Source organism: Colletotrichum graminicola, assembly GCF_000149035.1.
Source record: "Colletotrichum graminicola M1.001 genomic scaffold supercont1.32, whole genome shotgun sequence".
Taxonomy (NCBI): Eukaryota; Fungi; Ascomycota; class Sordariomycetes; order Glomerellales; family Glomerellaceae; genus Colletotrichum; species Colletotrichum graminicola.
This window is the reverse complement of record NW_007361036.1, coordinates 344110-360065: the sequence shown is the minus strand read 5'-3', so window position 1 is coordinate 360065 and position 15956 is coordinate 344110. Positions and strand designations below refer to the sequence as shown.

General features: G+C 35.8%; 3 protein-coding genes across 3 annotated transcripts; 2 read left to right on the top strand and 1 right to left on the bottom strand.

Annotated features, from left to right (window-relative positions):
* Positions 1–6831: 6831 nt before the first annotated feature.
* On the bottom strand, positions 6832–7938 carry GLRG_07765 (uncharacterized protein; the record flags this gene model as incomplete). Its single annotated transcript, XM_008098324.1, has 1 exon — positions 6832–7938. The coding sequence occupies one exon, from the start codon at positions 7936–7938 to the stop codon at positions 6832–6834; it is 1107 nt and encodes a 368-aa protein (XP_008096515.1).
* Positions 7939–8631: 693 nt separating this feature from the next.
* Positions 8632–8935, top strand: GLRG_07764 (uncharacterized protein; the record flags this gene model as incomplete). Its single annotated transcript, XM_008098323.1, has 2 exons — positions 8632–8809; positions 8931–8935. The coding sequence occupies 2 exons, from the start codon at positions 8632–8634 to the stop codon at positions 8933–8935; spliced, it is 183 nt and encodes a 60-aa protein (XP_008096514.1).
* A 1582-nt stretch (positions 8936–10517) lies between these two features.
* GLRG_07763 (uncharacterized protein) lies at positions 10518–12347 on the top strand (the record flags this gene model as incomplete). Its single annotated transcript, XM_008098322.1, has 3 exons — positions 10518–10661; positions 10717–11486; positions 11621–12347. 3 exons carry the CDS (start codon positions 10518–10520, stop codon positions 12345–12347), a joined length of 1641 nt encoding a protein of 546 aa, XP_008096513.1.
* Between the last annotated feature and the right edge of the window lie 3609 nt (positions 12348–15956).

The following is a 15956-nucleotide window of genomic DNA, read 5'->3' as shown; positions in this document are numbered from 1 at the left end:
GAAAAGAAACTATTATAGGATTATATAGTAAATCTACTACATAATATCCCTATAAATCTAGTAGATCTATAGTAAATTAGCTATAGTTATTCTAGCCGTTTAGCGTTAATCTATACTACTAATATCTAGGCAATAGTTAACATTATAACACTAGTAACTTTCTAAAGTGTTATAAATTATCTTATTTTCTAGTTATCTATAAAGGGCCTAAAAACGTAATAAAAACAAAAGGCTAAAAAGTATTTAATACTTTTTATATATATAACCTGTTATATATATAAAACCTATCTATTTATCTATATCTTTAATTAACTACTATTAATTAACTACTCTAGCGCTTTATTAGGTAATACCTTTATAAATCTATTTACTAGGTTATTCTCCCCTTATATCTATTAGATCTTATAAATCTTATATTACTTATATAACTAGTAAAGCGCTATAATATTAATTATAAGTTACTTCTCTTTAGTAGTACTAAGCTTTATAAGGCACTTATAGAGGGAGTATAAGTTAGTATAAAGGATTATTAGGATTTATAGTAACTTAAGGCAGTTAGTAATTATTATAAGTGTAGTGCTAATTATATAAGTAACGTTAGCGCTAGTAACTATACTATAGACTTTAGAGGCTAGTATACTATATATAACTCTTTTACACTTTATTAAGCTAAAGTAGATAATATTACTAGTAAGTGTAAATTTCTTATTATTAGCAGTAAGTTATATAGCACTACTTTTATTAGTAAGTATAATAATAAAACTAAGTTATAATATAAAATTATAGTTATTTATAAATAAGCTATTAATAAATATAAAGAGCTTTATAGTTATAAGGTTAATTAGCTAAAAAAGCAGGCTGTAGTTAAGGTAACTTATTTACTACTTAATCTAGTAGTTAAGAGCCTTAATCTCCTCCTCTATAGGCTCTTAGTGTTATATAGTAACTAAATAGTTAAAGTAAGCCTTAGGTTAGTAAATTAACATAATATACGCCCTATAGGCCCTTTACTAGATAAAATCTTACTTAGTAGTAAGTAAATTTATATTAACAGGCTAAAGCTTCTTACCTTAATCTTTTTAGTAAAAATTTATTTTACTATTATAGCTAAGGGAAAGTATGCTACTATTAAAAGTAATAAAATTATTAATAGTTAATAGTTATTTAGGCTTTATAGTAAAGGTTACCTTCTTAAGCTTCTTCTCCTTATAAGTAGAGAATCTATTATCTATAAGGCTAATTATATTATCTATTTATATACTAATAAGGCTAAAATCCTTATTATTAGCTAATAAAATAAGCAGGTAGGGGTTAAAGGTTAATAAATCTATCTAGAGATTCTCTCTATAGTAGTAGTTATATATAGCTTACTAGTAAGTGCCTGCCTTAGTAATACTATAAAGCGGCTTTATTACCTTTATAATAGAGTTACTAAGGTAAAGATAGTAAATTTATATAGGAAGTCTTATAAGAATAATATAGTTAAGCGGTGTTATAAATTAGGTATACGCCTAGGTAATATTATATAACTAGAGGTAAAATCTATATTATAAAAGTAATAAGGTAAGAGTAAGGATTAATTACTAGGCTATTTATTAGATTATAAGTAACTATATAAGAATTATCTCCTTACTATTATTAGTATAACCTTAAATAACTAACTATAATTTCTTATATAGTTACTTATTTTTTTTAACCTTATATACTATATATAACTTAAAGATCTATATATTACTATACGTTTTCTTATTATAAGTAATAATATAAAATATACTATAGTTAATAAGGGCTTTTACTTCTGCCTTATTAGATTCTTTAAAAGGCCTACTAGGCGTAGTAATAATACCTTTTTTTTATAGTTTAATAGTAAGTATATAGTTAGCTTCCTCTTTTATAGTAAGGTATATATTAGAGACGTTAATAGGAAGGTATATCTTATAAAAGAAGGTAGTAATTAGGTTTTTCTATAGGTAGCTATAGCCTTATTATAGGGGTAGCCTATTATTAATAATAATAGTATTACGTACTTCCTCTATAGATTTACTAGCTGTTATAGGCTCTCCTTTTTATACTTATATAAGATTATTACCTTCTTTAGCTATTATAGGCAGTAGCGCCTATAGGCCTTCTTCTTATACTATATAATATAGCTTTACTATAGTAATATAAAAATTATATAGGCTATAAGGTAATTTAATAGTATAAGTAGTACTATTATTAGTAAGTAGGTAAAATAGGCCTTACTAGCTATCTCTCTTATACTATATATAAATAAGTAATTAAAGGGGTAGCGCTATAGTATTTATTATATCTAGGCTATTATATATTACTAGCGTATTACGTACTTATCTCTTTATATAGATTTACTACACTATGTTTATAGCCTTTTTTACTGCTTTAGCACACTATATAGTAGAAGGGGTAGGTAGTAAATTATTTATAATATAGGGGTATACCCTAAAAATAAGTAGAGTTAGTATAAGGCTATTAGGGCTAGTAGTATTATTAATAGCTTTAATAGCTAATTAAAAGGTAACTTTAGGCTTATAATTACTATCTATATAGATAATCTTATATATATAGTAAAAGGTAGTATAGTATTACTTAACTTTACTAATAGATTAATAGGCCTTAATAAGCACTTTATTAACCTTAATAGATAATATATAGGTAGTGTGTTTAAATTTAGCTATATAAAAATTTAAGCTAGTGTTAGTAGTAATCTAATTAGGTAGGCTAAGGTATATATTAATCTAATATATCTATAGTGCCTTTTAGGTATGTTCTATAGTAATTAAATATAAGAATCTTACTATATTAAACGCTATAGCTAAGTTAACTACGTAAAGTATAGGCTTATTACCTTCTAAATATATTATATTAATAATAATTTTATAGTTAAATTTATAGTTATTACGTAGTGTAAACTTAAAGTAACTAGGCGTCTTTATGTTAAGTTAGTAGTAACAGTAGTATTTATTAATCTCTTTAAGTGTAGTAAGAGAGGTTAATTTACCTACTTATTTAAGTAGCTTATAAAAGTAATTTACTAATAGGTAACTAAATTAGTAGTAAATTTAGCGTAATTTACTATCTATAAGGTGCTGCTCTATAATAGTACTTTTAGGTAGTTCTAAAAGTATCTATACGTAGCCTTATTTTTAGGTAATAGGTATAATAATCTTGTCCTTAATAAGCTAGTTAGTAAGGTTATTAAATTTTACGCTATAGTAATCTATATCCTATAGGCAAAAGAGAAATAGTATATTACTTATTATTATATAAAAAACAAGATTACTAATTAGTATAAGTATATAGATTACACTAAGGGATTTATAGTAATCCTTACTACTAAAGTAAATTATTACTTTACTAGTATAAGTAGTATCTAATAAGATCCTCTTACTAAGGTGTTTCTTAAGTGTAAGGTACTATTATTAGCTAGCTATAAATACTTTAGCTACACTAGTGTTAAGTATAATACCTTAAAATATTAATATAAAGTAGTAGTTATTAAATATAAAAATATTACTACTTTTTATAGTTAGATTAAGTAGTACCTCTTTATATAGATTTTTATAAGTAATAGTATAAAAAGTCACCTAGTTATATAACTTTTTATAAGTAGATAAGCTATTAATTAACTACTTACTAAAGTACGTAGTAAATATAAAAAACGTAGTAAATTTATAGTTTTTACTATCTAATAGGTAAGTTTTACTATTTTTACTTACTTCTTTAAGATAAATTAGCTTATTACCCTTATAGTTAATAAGAAAGTAACTAAAGGTAGCCTATAAAGCCTATATAAAGTAGGTGCTTTTATACTATATAAAAGAGGCTTATTATTTCTCCTTAGTGTGCTTAGTTAACTAATAGCCTAATTTACTATAGATAAAGCACTTCTTAGATAAATTACTATTAGGTAGTGCTTTACTACTAGCTAACTATAGAGGGCCTTATAAATAGCCTTACTGTCTTTAGGGGTCTGCCTTATAGTTACACTAGCTGTTATACTTATAGTTAACCTAGTATTAGTTATTACTATAATTATTATTAGTAAAGTATTATAACTATAGCTTATAGTAAAAAAGTAAATTTACTATATTACTATATAATTATATATAAAGGCTACTAAAGGTAGTAAGTAGATTAAGGATAGTAATAAAGTATTTAGGTATACTATAGTAGTAAGTAAGTAATTACTTATAATAATCTTTATTATATAAGGTGCTATTATAAGTAGTTACCTATACTAACTAAGTAATTTATATAATAAGTGCCTTAAGTACTTTAAGCTTACTTTTACTAGCGTTTTCTTTAGTAATTAAATTAAAGGAGGTATAATAAAGCTTAGCTAGGCGTAAAAGGTGTACTTTATTACTTTTAAAGCGTTATTTAAGCTTTACTATTATTATGTTAAAATTATTAAAATAACTAAGTAATAAGGTAGTATAATACTTATATAGCTCCCCTTTAAGTATTACTATTACTACTACGCTATAGTAGTTTTATAGTATGCTTATATAGACATAAAGGTTATAGAAAAACAGTAACTTTAAGTTAATAGTTTTATATAGGCTACTACTATATATTAAACCTAGGTTATTTATATAGAACTTTATTAAGTCTGTTAATTACCTTAGCGTTAGGCTACTTTACTTACTTATTATAGTAGTAGTTATAGTAGGCGTTACTATAGTTAAAAAACATAGCTAGACTTAGGCTTTATATATTATTACTATTATCTAGGGTTTCTATAGTAATAAGGCTAGAGGAGGTATAAATAATAAATTATTATATAAGGTTACCTTAGTAATTACTAGTAATTTATAAGTAACTACCTACTTAGTTACTTTAGCTATAAGTATAGCCTTAATAGGTAATACTACTATATTAGTAATATCTTTATAGAAATTAGTATCTATTAGCTATTTCTTAAACCTTTTAGTTTTATAGGTAATAGTAGCTATTATCTCTTTATTTTATATAACTTACTTATTATTATAAGTAGCTTTATAAAGTTATAACGTAACTATTAAATTCTTTAATTAGTTAATTTATACTTCTTAACTAGTAAGGTAGTTATATAACTCCTTAGTTACCTTATATAGTAACGCTATAAAGTCTTTAGTTAACTAATCTTTAAAGTTAAATTACGCCTTCTCTTAAAGGATACTATATAGGTAGTTATAGTATTTATATTTAGAGATATAGAACGTAGTAATAGTAGTAAGTATATTCCTTCTCTTAGTAGCTATAAGATCTTATAGTAACTTAGTAATATAGTCTTTCTGCTATTAGTTAGTAAGAATAAACTCTTCTAGCCTTTCTAGCACTTAGTATTTACTTATAATTACCTCTGCTTACTTAGCTATGTTAGGTAGTAGCACGTACTTAAGGTAAATTACCCTAGGCTGCCTAGTGGCGTTATTACCCTATACGTTACTTACGCCTTCTTTACCTTAGTAGCTTATCTTAGTTACTTACTTATAATTACCCTCTATTAGCCTAACTACCTCTTAGTTACAGGCGTTTCCCTTAACTACTGTTAAAGGGCGTATATATCTATTAGGGGATTTACTACTAGTAGTATAGGTAATTATAAAGACTTATAGTTAAATAAAAACTTAAAAAGGGAAGGCTTATAATAGGCTTATAAATAATAAAGGCTGTTATATTAGTAATATAAAATAACTTAAAAAAAAATAAGAAAAAATATTTAAAAAAAAAAGTTAGTAAGCTTTATAGGCTTATAATAAAAAGAAAGTAAAAAGTAAATAGTTACTAATTAATAATAAGTTAGTATGTAAAGTAAGGTGTTTTTTATAGTTAAGAGTACTTTTTATAAAGTAATAAGGCTTATATATATAGACATAAATTACTAGGCCTTTACTAACTATAGGAGGTTAGGTATTATTATTTTAGTAATTAACCTATAAGGGTATATAGTATAATAGCGTTATAAGGGTATTTATAGTAACGTTTTTTAGTAAGGCCTACTTTAGGCCTCTATAAGTAGTTAATAACGTTATTACCTCTTCTTATAATACCTTACTAATCTATAGTATTTTTAGTAGTAGTTATAGTAAAGTTAACTACTAATTAGTGTTAGTTTTACTAGGTTAGTAATATAGTTAACTATACGTATTAATAGGCAGTAATAAATAATAGGGGTAAATACTAGTTCTGAATTATACGTAAAGGAAAAAAAACTATTGTGGGATTGCGCGGCAAATCTACTGCGTAATATCCCTATAAATCCGGTGGATCTACGGCAAATCGGCCGTAGTTATTCCGGCCGTTCGGCGTTAATCCATACCGCCGATATCTAGGCGATGGTCAACATCGCAACAGGTAATTTACATAAAAGACCCAGGACGCCTAAAGCCTATACTTACGACATACGCTTATTGCCACTGTCAGTCTTTGCTCTCTACTCCGAGACAATATACTCAAGCTTTGACAAAGTGTTGATCCTCAGCGGATAGTCGTCAAGAGAGAAATTCGCCGCCTCAGAAAAGTGTATACATAGTATCCCTTCAGCCATCGCAGGCTCCATGTCTCGAAGTATATTGCCTCCAACATAAACCATTTCCGCAGACGATGTTCCGAGATGTTGTAGGACCCTTGAAAAGAGTCCGTCAACCTTGGATATGCCGAATGAGTTTGTTGTTACCAAGGTGTCGATTTGCTCAGCAATACCCAAATGATGTATAGTACGTTCTTGCGCATCTTGTGGGCCTTCTGTAACAACCACAGTTTTCTTTCCTAATCTCTTTAATTTTTTGAGAAGACTGAGAGCCCCGAATTTGAGTTGTAGAGATCTCACTAAGTGGTCTCATATGTCTCCAGGAGGTGTGCGAGAAACGTGGCACCGAGTGTCTGCGAAATGCATTCAAAGAGTAGAGTAAACCTCTCACTTCTGTAGTCAAAGGACGTTTTCCCATCTGCAAATGCGTTTGAAGTCTTGATTCGGAGAATTTCGGAATACTCCTTCTTCAACACATGCAATGGCGTCCCATACTTTTGCGATATCACTTCTAGTGATCTATCGGTTGCCGCGGAAGACGCTAAACGGAACTCGTGGAGAGTGTCGTCGAGATCAAAGCCAAACCACACCCTTTCGGATAGAGTGGCCCGGAGTTGGTCTTCTTTATCTTTCCAACAGCCAAGGTAAGGGCGACATAACGTGCGTTCAATCTGTTCCTTTTCATCTCGCGTGAGAAGGCCGTGGTACGGCGCATCTTGGACTATCGACGAATTCGATTCCACGGTTTTGAAAATGCCGACTGGCCCGTCTTTGACGTAGATCAGTTCCTCTCTTTCAGACTTGAAGAGGAATGATCCAAAAGGCTTCGTGAACTTGAGCCTCGCATCTGAAAATGGTATTCCCCATCGAGCACAGATCCGCCCGACTTCCTTATGTGGGTCGTAGACGAGTCGCTCGTATAGCAGACAGGATATGTTTGTCGAAGCCGATCGATCCAGCATGCTGAACAAATTGTTATAGCAGTCTATCAGACTCTGCAAGTCTGTCCATCCCAGACTCTTCCAGCTGTCAAACACACGTACGGGATTGCGGATCAGAAAAATTGACCGAGCCATATCGTATGCAGAGGCGCTGGGCAACAGATCGTAGAGACATTCGCCCTTTGTTGTGTCATTTCCAAGCTCTTCTTTAGAAACGAGAAACCGCTTTCTGGCGTCAATCGCCTGTTGATATATGGGATGCTGGTCGGGATACTGGAAGATTGAGTGATTTGGTGCGTACTGCACCCCGGGACCTGGCTTGTCCATGAGCATCAATCGACTGGTGACACCACACTCAGGGGATTCAGCAAAGACCCTCATGAGTAGTGTAGAGCCGCTGCGCGGACAGGCAACAAAAAATCGGACAATAACACCAGGGGGCTGTTTTGTGTTCGCGACGGACATGGTATGGAGGATCTTAAAACTGCTTCAGTGGGAGGAAAGGTACTTTGGAAAGGAAATGTCAGTATCAGCTTTGCTATTAATTAGAAAACAGAACTGGAAGCGAAGGGTTCTAATATATGCCTCACTTGCTCGCAGTAACGGCTTTACGTGACAGGAGTAACATCATCAAGGGTGAGGTCGAGAGGACTTTGTGGCGGAACACAAATTCCCAAACCTATCACAGTCAGCCACAACATCACATCACGTCTTACATTGTAGGTCAAAATTTGACAAGTTCGGTACGACCATCAAGGTTAAATATCCACGTCCATTATGAGAACAGCAAAAGTGTTATACGCAGTCGTAACAGTTAACAATACGGACTGTGCTAGAAAAGCCTAACCGTTGACTGGAAGCTGGAAATCGCCTCAAATCCGGCAATATAAGCTACCTTGAGGCATGGCGAAACATGCTGCTTTTACGGGCGTTATTTATCAATCAAGGGAAATCAAAGGCCAGGCGGAACAAGCACCACTGCTGTCATCGACCGGATCCTACATTCACGCAGATCATCACTTGTCACGGAATTGCGTTTCACGGGGTCTCAGTGATTCTACCACCAATTTCAAGACAAGACCTGTTGATCTTCGGGTCCAGGAATTCTTGGACAAAATCAGGATGTTTGCTCGTGGAAAAAACGGTGTGAGATCAGCCATGTCAGTACTTGAGCTTGTTGCTGACAGGAGCTCGGAAATATTGCTCGAGGTAGTCAAGGGTGCCTCTTCATTGCCAAGTCAGCAAGTTGCTTATGTTGATGGCTCGTTGGACTTGCTCACCCCCGGCCATATTTCGTCTCTCGAAGAAGTCGTTTCTATCGAACAACAGCCGCAGTGTAAACAACCACCATTCATCGTAACACGGGTTTACGATGACGCATTGGTTTCGGATCTCAAAGGAGCGGATTTCCCAGTAATGAACATGCTAGAAAGGGCCCTTCAACTGACCCAATGCAGCATAAGTAAGCTTCCAAGACTACATGTGGGAAAAGTTGCCTGACTTGAAGCTAGTATGTGAATTCTGTGGTTTTATCAGCCCCTTTAAGGCCTACAGTGGAGTTCATGTCGACTCCGCTCGATGTGCATAAAGTGATCCCGCTTCGATAGTCCACCGCCGCAACGGTGATGGCCGAGGTGCTACACCCGATCACAGGTCAAAGGAGTCGAGCAAACAGACCACTCGGTTCGAAGAACGAAAGCTACTGCTATTTGTTCCTGCAAGGAGTCGGCAAACGAGTTCGGGGTCTACCAAGAGAGATATCCAAGGCTTTGATCGACAGTGGACCGACAGGTCTGCCTCGGGGGCGAAACATCAAGAACCTAGAGACAAGAGGGGACAGAACGAAGCCCGGGGGGCAGGGTCCAATAATGAGCTGCCCGCATTGGAATCTGGGGGATTCTGCTCGTATGGCCGCTTTTGGTGCCGGTGGTATCCTTTTTGCAGGGAATGAAGTGGCGTGGTTGGTTGAATAGAGTCATAGAGAACGCGCATCCCGGGAACTCGGCCCAACCAGTAAGCAGCACGCATAACTCAGTTGCATCAATGATCGCCGAGAACACCCGCCGGAGCATACTTCCACCGTCCGTAACGGAGAAGCGGCAACAATAGAGTTCTTGAGCCGTCTGGGGCTATGCCGTTCGCGACTCGACCCATAACGGCCTGATGCAGGGTTTTTCCCTGCAAATGTGATGGCTGTCCAGTAGGTATGCTTTTAGACATACACAAGCCCCGATGTTTCTCCTCGGACCGGCTTCTTTCAATGTGCTCTCTCTCTCGTTTCACCCCCCAAATAGCCCTCCTCAACCCCTCATTTATCCAGTCTTCATTAGTCTTGGGGTTTGACTCTTCGAGACAGCACAAACGCGGGAATATTACCGGAACAACCGTGACCCACGCGGGCCGCGTTTTGACAAGACCAGTTCTATCCACAATACAGCCGATCCGACAGATCAAGTCAAACCGGAGAACTAACACAGGATCGAGACCAGACACCTGATCTCTGGACGAACCAACCCAGCACACCGAACGAAACAAAACAGGGGCCCGCGTACCTCAGCCCAGAGGTGGAGGAGAGCGGCCCAGCTTCAGCTGATGTGTCCGTCCAGGTAGCATACGAAGCTCGAGCTGCATGCTGTGGTATGATGTAACCTGACGGTACCGGTACCCATCCTTTGCGGCCTTGGACTACCCGATAGAATACCTGCGACCAGTTTATCCGAGAGCCATGGAGCTGGACGGAGCAACGCAACCGCCGAATGCAACCAGGCCTCTTTCCCCATCGTCAACGGATCTCACCTCGCCCGTCAATAGTAGCAGTAGGCCGAGGCCCAAGATCGTCAGGAACCAGAACGCGTGCGACGCCTGCCGGGACCGTAAAGTTAGGGTGAGTCAGGATATTTACTGAATCTCTCATACAATACGCCTGTCTCTTTTACCCAAGCATCTGTGCTTGCTTTCGTAATACTCCATTAGATCAAGTACCCGGCGGCCATGACTCGGTTCACTTTTACTTCACCAACACCTAAAGACCGGGCTTGACTAACATGGTCGACAGTGTCTGTACGGACCGGGAGAAGGCCGATGCCAAGGGTGCACATTTCTCGACATATGTTGCACACATGACCGGCCGCGGAGGCGAAGAGGGCCGCCGAACAAGTTTCGTTCAACTCCGGGCTCTGCATCGCTGGGTTCTGCCTGGCTTTATGCCATAGACTGACCAAGAATTGCAGACATGCAGAGCAGCACCGCCGGATCCAGCAGCAAGGCTCTGCCGCGACATCCACCACCAGCTTTCAGAGCCCGCCGGCATCCGTATCAGATATCACATCGCCGGACCAAGGTCTCAGCTACCAGACCTCACCCACTTCCTCATACCCCGCTCAGATACCTCAGTCTCGCACTCTCACTCAGTCCCATGTCGTCGTCGCTGCCGCTGCCGGCACCGCCAGCCGCTCAGCGGCGGACCTGCGCGCCATCATTGGCCCGCCGAGCGCTAACGCGGCTCAGCACAGCGACTGGCTTTCCCTCTTCGCTCCCGAGGAGCTCGTCTACCGCATGCTGGACGACTGGTTCGAGAAGGTCCACGCGCTCGCGCCGGTGCTGCACCGGCGGCGGCTCATGCACCGCCTCAGAGCGGGCGAAGCCAACACGGACCGCACGTTCTGCGCGCTGTTGGTGAGCGTCTGCGCCGCCACCACGGCCACGTTACGGCGGACATACTACGGCCCCGTGACGGTGGAGCGGTGCCTAGACTTCATCGAGGAGCACCGCCTCCTCGACCACGGGCTGAGGAAGCCGTCGTACTCGCTGGACTGGTGCATCACCATGTACAACATCGGCACCTCGGCCAGCTCGATGAACGAGGACGGGCTCGGGGATATGGGGTCGTTCCACGGCATGTCTGAGGCGGCGGCGGGGGTGAGGTTTCTGGTCTACTACCGCATGGCGGATCTGGACATGTCTGAGCAGCAGTTGCTGAAGCGGCTCTTTTGGCTGCTGTTTGCGGCATATTGGTAAGTGAGCGATGGGAGCTAAGCCCATACCGTCTCCCAAAGCTCCCACGTACGTATTGATACCTCCACGGAAAACTGGGAATGGGATGGAGAACAGCCCTCGGTCAACCGTTGACATCCATTACTTGTTGCAGCAGTGCAGACATATTCGGAAAACTGTCCATGAGCCTCGTCTCCCACCAGGAGAACCGCGCCCACCTGCGCCCGTTGCCCCTGACGGACTCGCAACTCGACACGGGGCCGCAGCTGTCGACGGCGGAACTGCCGCCGTGGCACGGCGACACGACGTCGTACGTTCCGGGGCTGAACCAGCTCAGCGACCTCTTCCTGACGTGGCACGAGGCGCAGACGGCGCCAGTCAGCCTCTACGGCGGGCAGGAAGAGGCGCTGAAGCACTTCCTGTTGAGGATCCAGGCCATCATGGACAACTTCCCCCCGGAGCTGCGCTGGCGCGGGGGTCTGTCCCGGCCGCCGCTCGTGACGGAGGGCCACGACACGCAGATCGCCAACCTGCTCATCACGAGCCTCAACATCCGCTCCAACCTGCTGCAGAAGTTCGGGTCGGCCGTCAAGACGTGCGCGCTCGAGCACCAGCGCATCGTCGACGACCTGCTGGAGATCCTGTACCGCGTGCCGCAGCACGTCCTGGAGCAGAACGGCAACAGCCTGATCCCGAAGCTGCGGGACTGCGGGGCGGCGTACTTGGAGCAGATGAACATTGGCGGCGAGGGCGGCCCGCAGAGGCTGGTGAGCGAGAGCGCGAGGATCAAGCTGGAGAAGCTGCTGAGGAAGTTGGACGATATTGACTGCTGGCCGGGGCCCTCCATAATAGCTGAGGGCCCACAGAGTAGCAGGCAATGAAGGAGGAGGAAAAGAGTGTGTGTGTGTGTGAGACAGAAAGCGGATCAAGTTACTGAGATACGTATTCAGGCCGGTCTCTGTTCAAGACGTAAAAGAATATTGTCAGGATATTCAACTGTTCAATGGTGGAGCCGATCTATGGTCACGTGATTTACTATCACGTAACTCACCCTAGCAGCTCACTTACACCACTATAAATACCTACAGCAGCAACCTCTTCTCTTTTCCTTTATTATTATCTTTACCTTAGCTACTAATAGTTAATTAATACTATTATAGCTACCTTAATTATAATCCCTATAATACTAACACTAATTAGTAGTTAACTTTATAGTTACTATTACTATAGATTAGTAAGGATTATTAGAAAAGGCTATAATACTTTACTTACTATAGTAGCTTAGATTAAAGTATTAAAGTGCTACCTAGCCTAAAGATTATTAGTACTTAGGATCTTATAATACCTAGTAAATAACCCTTTAAGCCTTATGTCTGCTACGTAATAACTACTATTACTACTATTAACTTTATTACTTTTAGAGAAGTCTTTTTCTTTATATACTACTTACTTACTAATAACCTTTATAGTATTTAGTATAATTATCTTTTTTTTATACCTAAGTTTCTTTAAGTTCTTTTTTTTTTATTTTTTAACCTTTTTTTTTTCTAATTATTAAGATTTTTATCTTATTAAGTTTTTATCTTACTATAGTAGTAATAGCTTATATAAGATTATAAGTAAATAGACTTCTATAAGTTCTTATCTAAATAAGATCTTACTAGTAGGACTAGCTATAAAGTAGTTAAGTAAGAACTACCTAAGTAATCTACTTTTAATATAGTATTTATAAATAAATAGCTTTTACTAACCTTACTTTTATATACTTCTAATATTACGTTATTAGCTAGGTATAGCCTATAGTAATTATAACTTTTTTCTTTAACTAGATAGTTAGTAGCTAAGCGTTACCCTTAGTAAGTATACCTCTTTTTATTCTTTAAGTAAGGTAAAAAAGGTAAAAGTTACTTATATTACTTTAATTTACTTACTTTTTTTTATCCTTTAAATACCTATTAATAACTATACTATCCTTTTTACTTTCTCTTCTTTTTTAAGTAAGGTATAGTTATTAGTAACTAATATAACTTTTACTTAACTTTATTATCCTAATTAATTTAAAAAGACTACTTATTATTTACCTTTAAGTAAGGTATATAACCTTAACTTCTTACCTTTCTTTTTTTAAAAATCTTTAACTATAGTATCCTGCTTACTAAAAGGTAAAGTCTATATATATCTCCTTTTAGAGGTAGCGTATATCTCCCCTTGTTCTTTAAGTAAGATCTAGTGTAAGGCCTCTCTAGAGCTATCTCTTTATATTACTAAAGCATAAGGCCTCCTTAAAGCTATTTACTACTATCTATTTATCTATTATTTTATCCCTTTATTTACTTTATCTCTTACCTATACCTCCTTATATTATATTATTTATCTACTTATCTTATTATTATCTATACTAATAGTAGTAATTCCTCTAATATATAGATTTACCTTTAACCTTATAAGTAAAAAGTAAGTACCTATAATTAAGAGGTTAGTAAGGCTAATAGAGGGTAATAATAGTAGAGGAAGGACTAAGTAAAAAGTAAAGTAAACTATAGGCACTAGCTAAAGTAAAGGAGTATATTTATCTATAGGATATTAAGGATCTATATTTTATCTTAAAGTGTAGCTAGCCCTTTATTATTATATAACTATAAGGTATAACTAATTTAGCTAATATTCCTAATAGCCTTACCTAAGTTAAGTAATATAATGCCTTAAGTATTATTATTATACTCTAAATAATATAATATAGCTTTATATAGCTATATAGTTAATAGCTATAAAGATATACTACTAAAGACTTTAAAGAATAGTTACTTAATACCTTTAAAGGTACTACTTATAAAACTATTATTAAATTTAAAGACTACTTAATATATAGGGGTATATAGGTATTAATAGTAAAATTACTAACTATTACTAAATAAATCTACTATACCCTTAAGGCTAATAATCTAAAGGCGTAGACGCTTAAGGATATTAAAGAAGGAAAAAAAAAGAGTAAGGATTTTTACTTAAAGATTAATAAACCTAACTTTATATAAAATATTATAAACCTACTACTAGAAATAATATTAATATAAGATTAACTAGGCCCCTTTTATATTATTACCCCCTTAGTATAAGTCGCTTAAGTCTAGAAAGGTTAATAAAAGCCTATTAATCTAGCCTTATTATATAATAACCTAAATTTTATTCCTTTACTATTTAAGTAAGTAAGTAACGCTTACTTTTACCTATTAGTTACACTAGTTACTACTACCTTACTTATAACTTACTAGCTTACTAACCTTATTAAATTATACCCTAATAAGATAAAGTATAGCAGAGGGGCATATAAGTTACTTAAATTAAAGCTTATAATCTTTTATAACTACTATATAAAGGCTAGGATCTAGTAAGAGCACTTTATAAGCGCCTTCTTTATTATACTTAAAGGTAAGGCTATAAAGTACTATACTAACTATCTTTATAACTAGACTAACTTTATTACTATAGTTATATAAATAAGAGGTAATTTTAAGAATAAAGAGACCTTTTAGGCCTACCTTACTAAGCTATAAAGGACTAATTTAATAAGGACTATCTTAGATAATCTAGATAAAAGTAAGGCTAAATGCCTAAAGTTACTTATTAAGAGAGTAACTACCTTTATAAGAATAGTTATAAGGATTAGTACCTTATCTAATGTGGCCTTCTATAACTAATTACTTAACTCTTGCTATAGGAAATACTTCTTTACTTTTTTTAATCTATTTTTAATGTTTACTAGTGTGTATAGCTAGCTCTAATTAGTAATTAGTAACGTAATATAATTTAAATAACCTATATATTAATACCTAACTAAAGAAGTAAATAATTAATACTAGACTAACTATACTTATAACAGCTAGTAAAGTTACTAGTAATTTAGCTAACGTAACTATAGCTATAGTAACTTTACACTATAGCGCCCTTTTAATAGTAATCTATAGTAATAAGTACTTCCTTTACCCTTATTATTATTTATAAAGAAGTGCTATATATATAGTAAGCCTAACTATTAGTTAATAAGGCACTTAAAAGACAAAAGGTAATAAGCCTACTATAAGTATAAAAAGCAGTATCTAACAGACTTTTTACCTAAAGCCTTTAACTACTTTATAACTAACTTTAAAGGATATAAGCTATTTACTTTAGATAAAAAAGGTAACTATATAAAAAGTAATAAAAATAAAGAATTAGGCACTACGTTTTATATGTTAATAACGTTCTTTAACTTATTTACTATTAATAGGCCTACTCTCTTTTTATTACTATATAACTAATCTATAACCTATTTTCTTATAAAAAATAACTCCTTACATAAGAATTTATATAATAATAAGCTACCTAACGTAGACGTCTTTACCCTTAATAAGTAATATTTATCTATCTTATTCTATAGTATTATACCTAACTCTAGCGTAGCTAAATATTTAACAGCTAGATATAAGTAGTATTTTGCCCTTTACTACTAAATA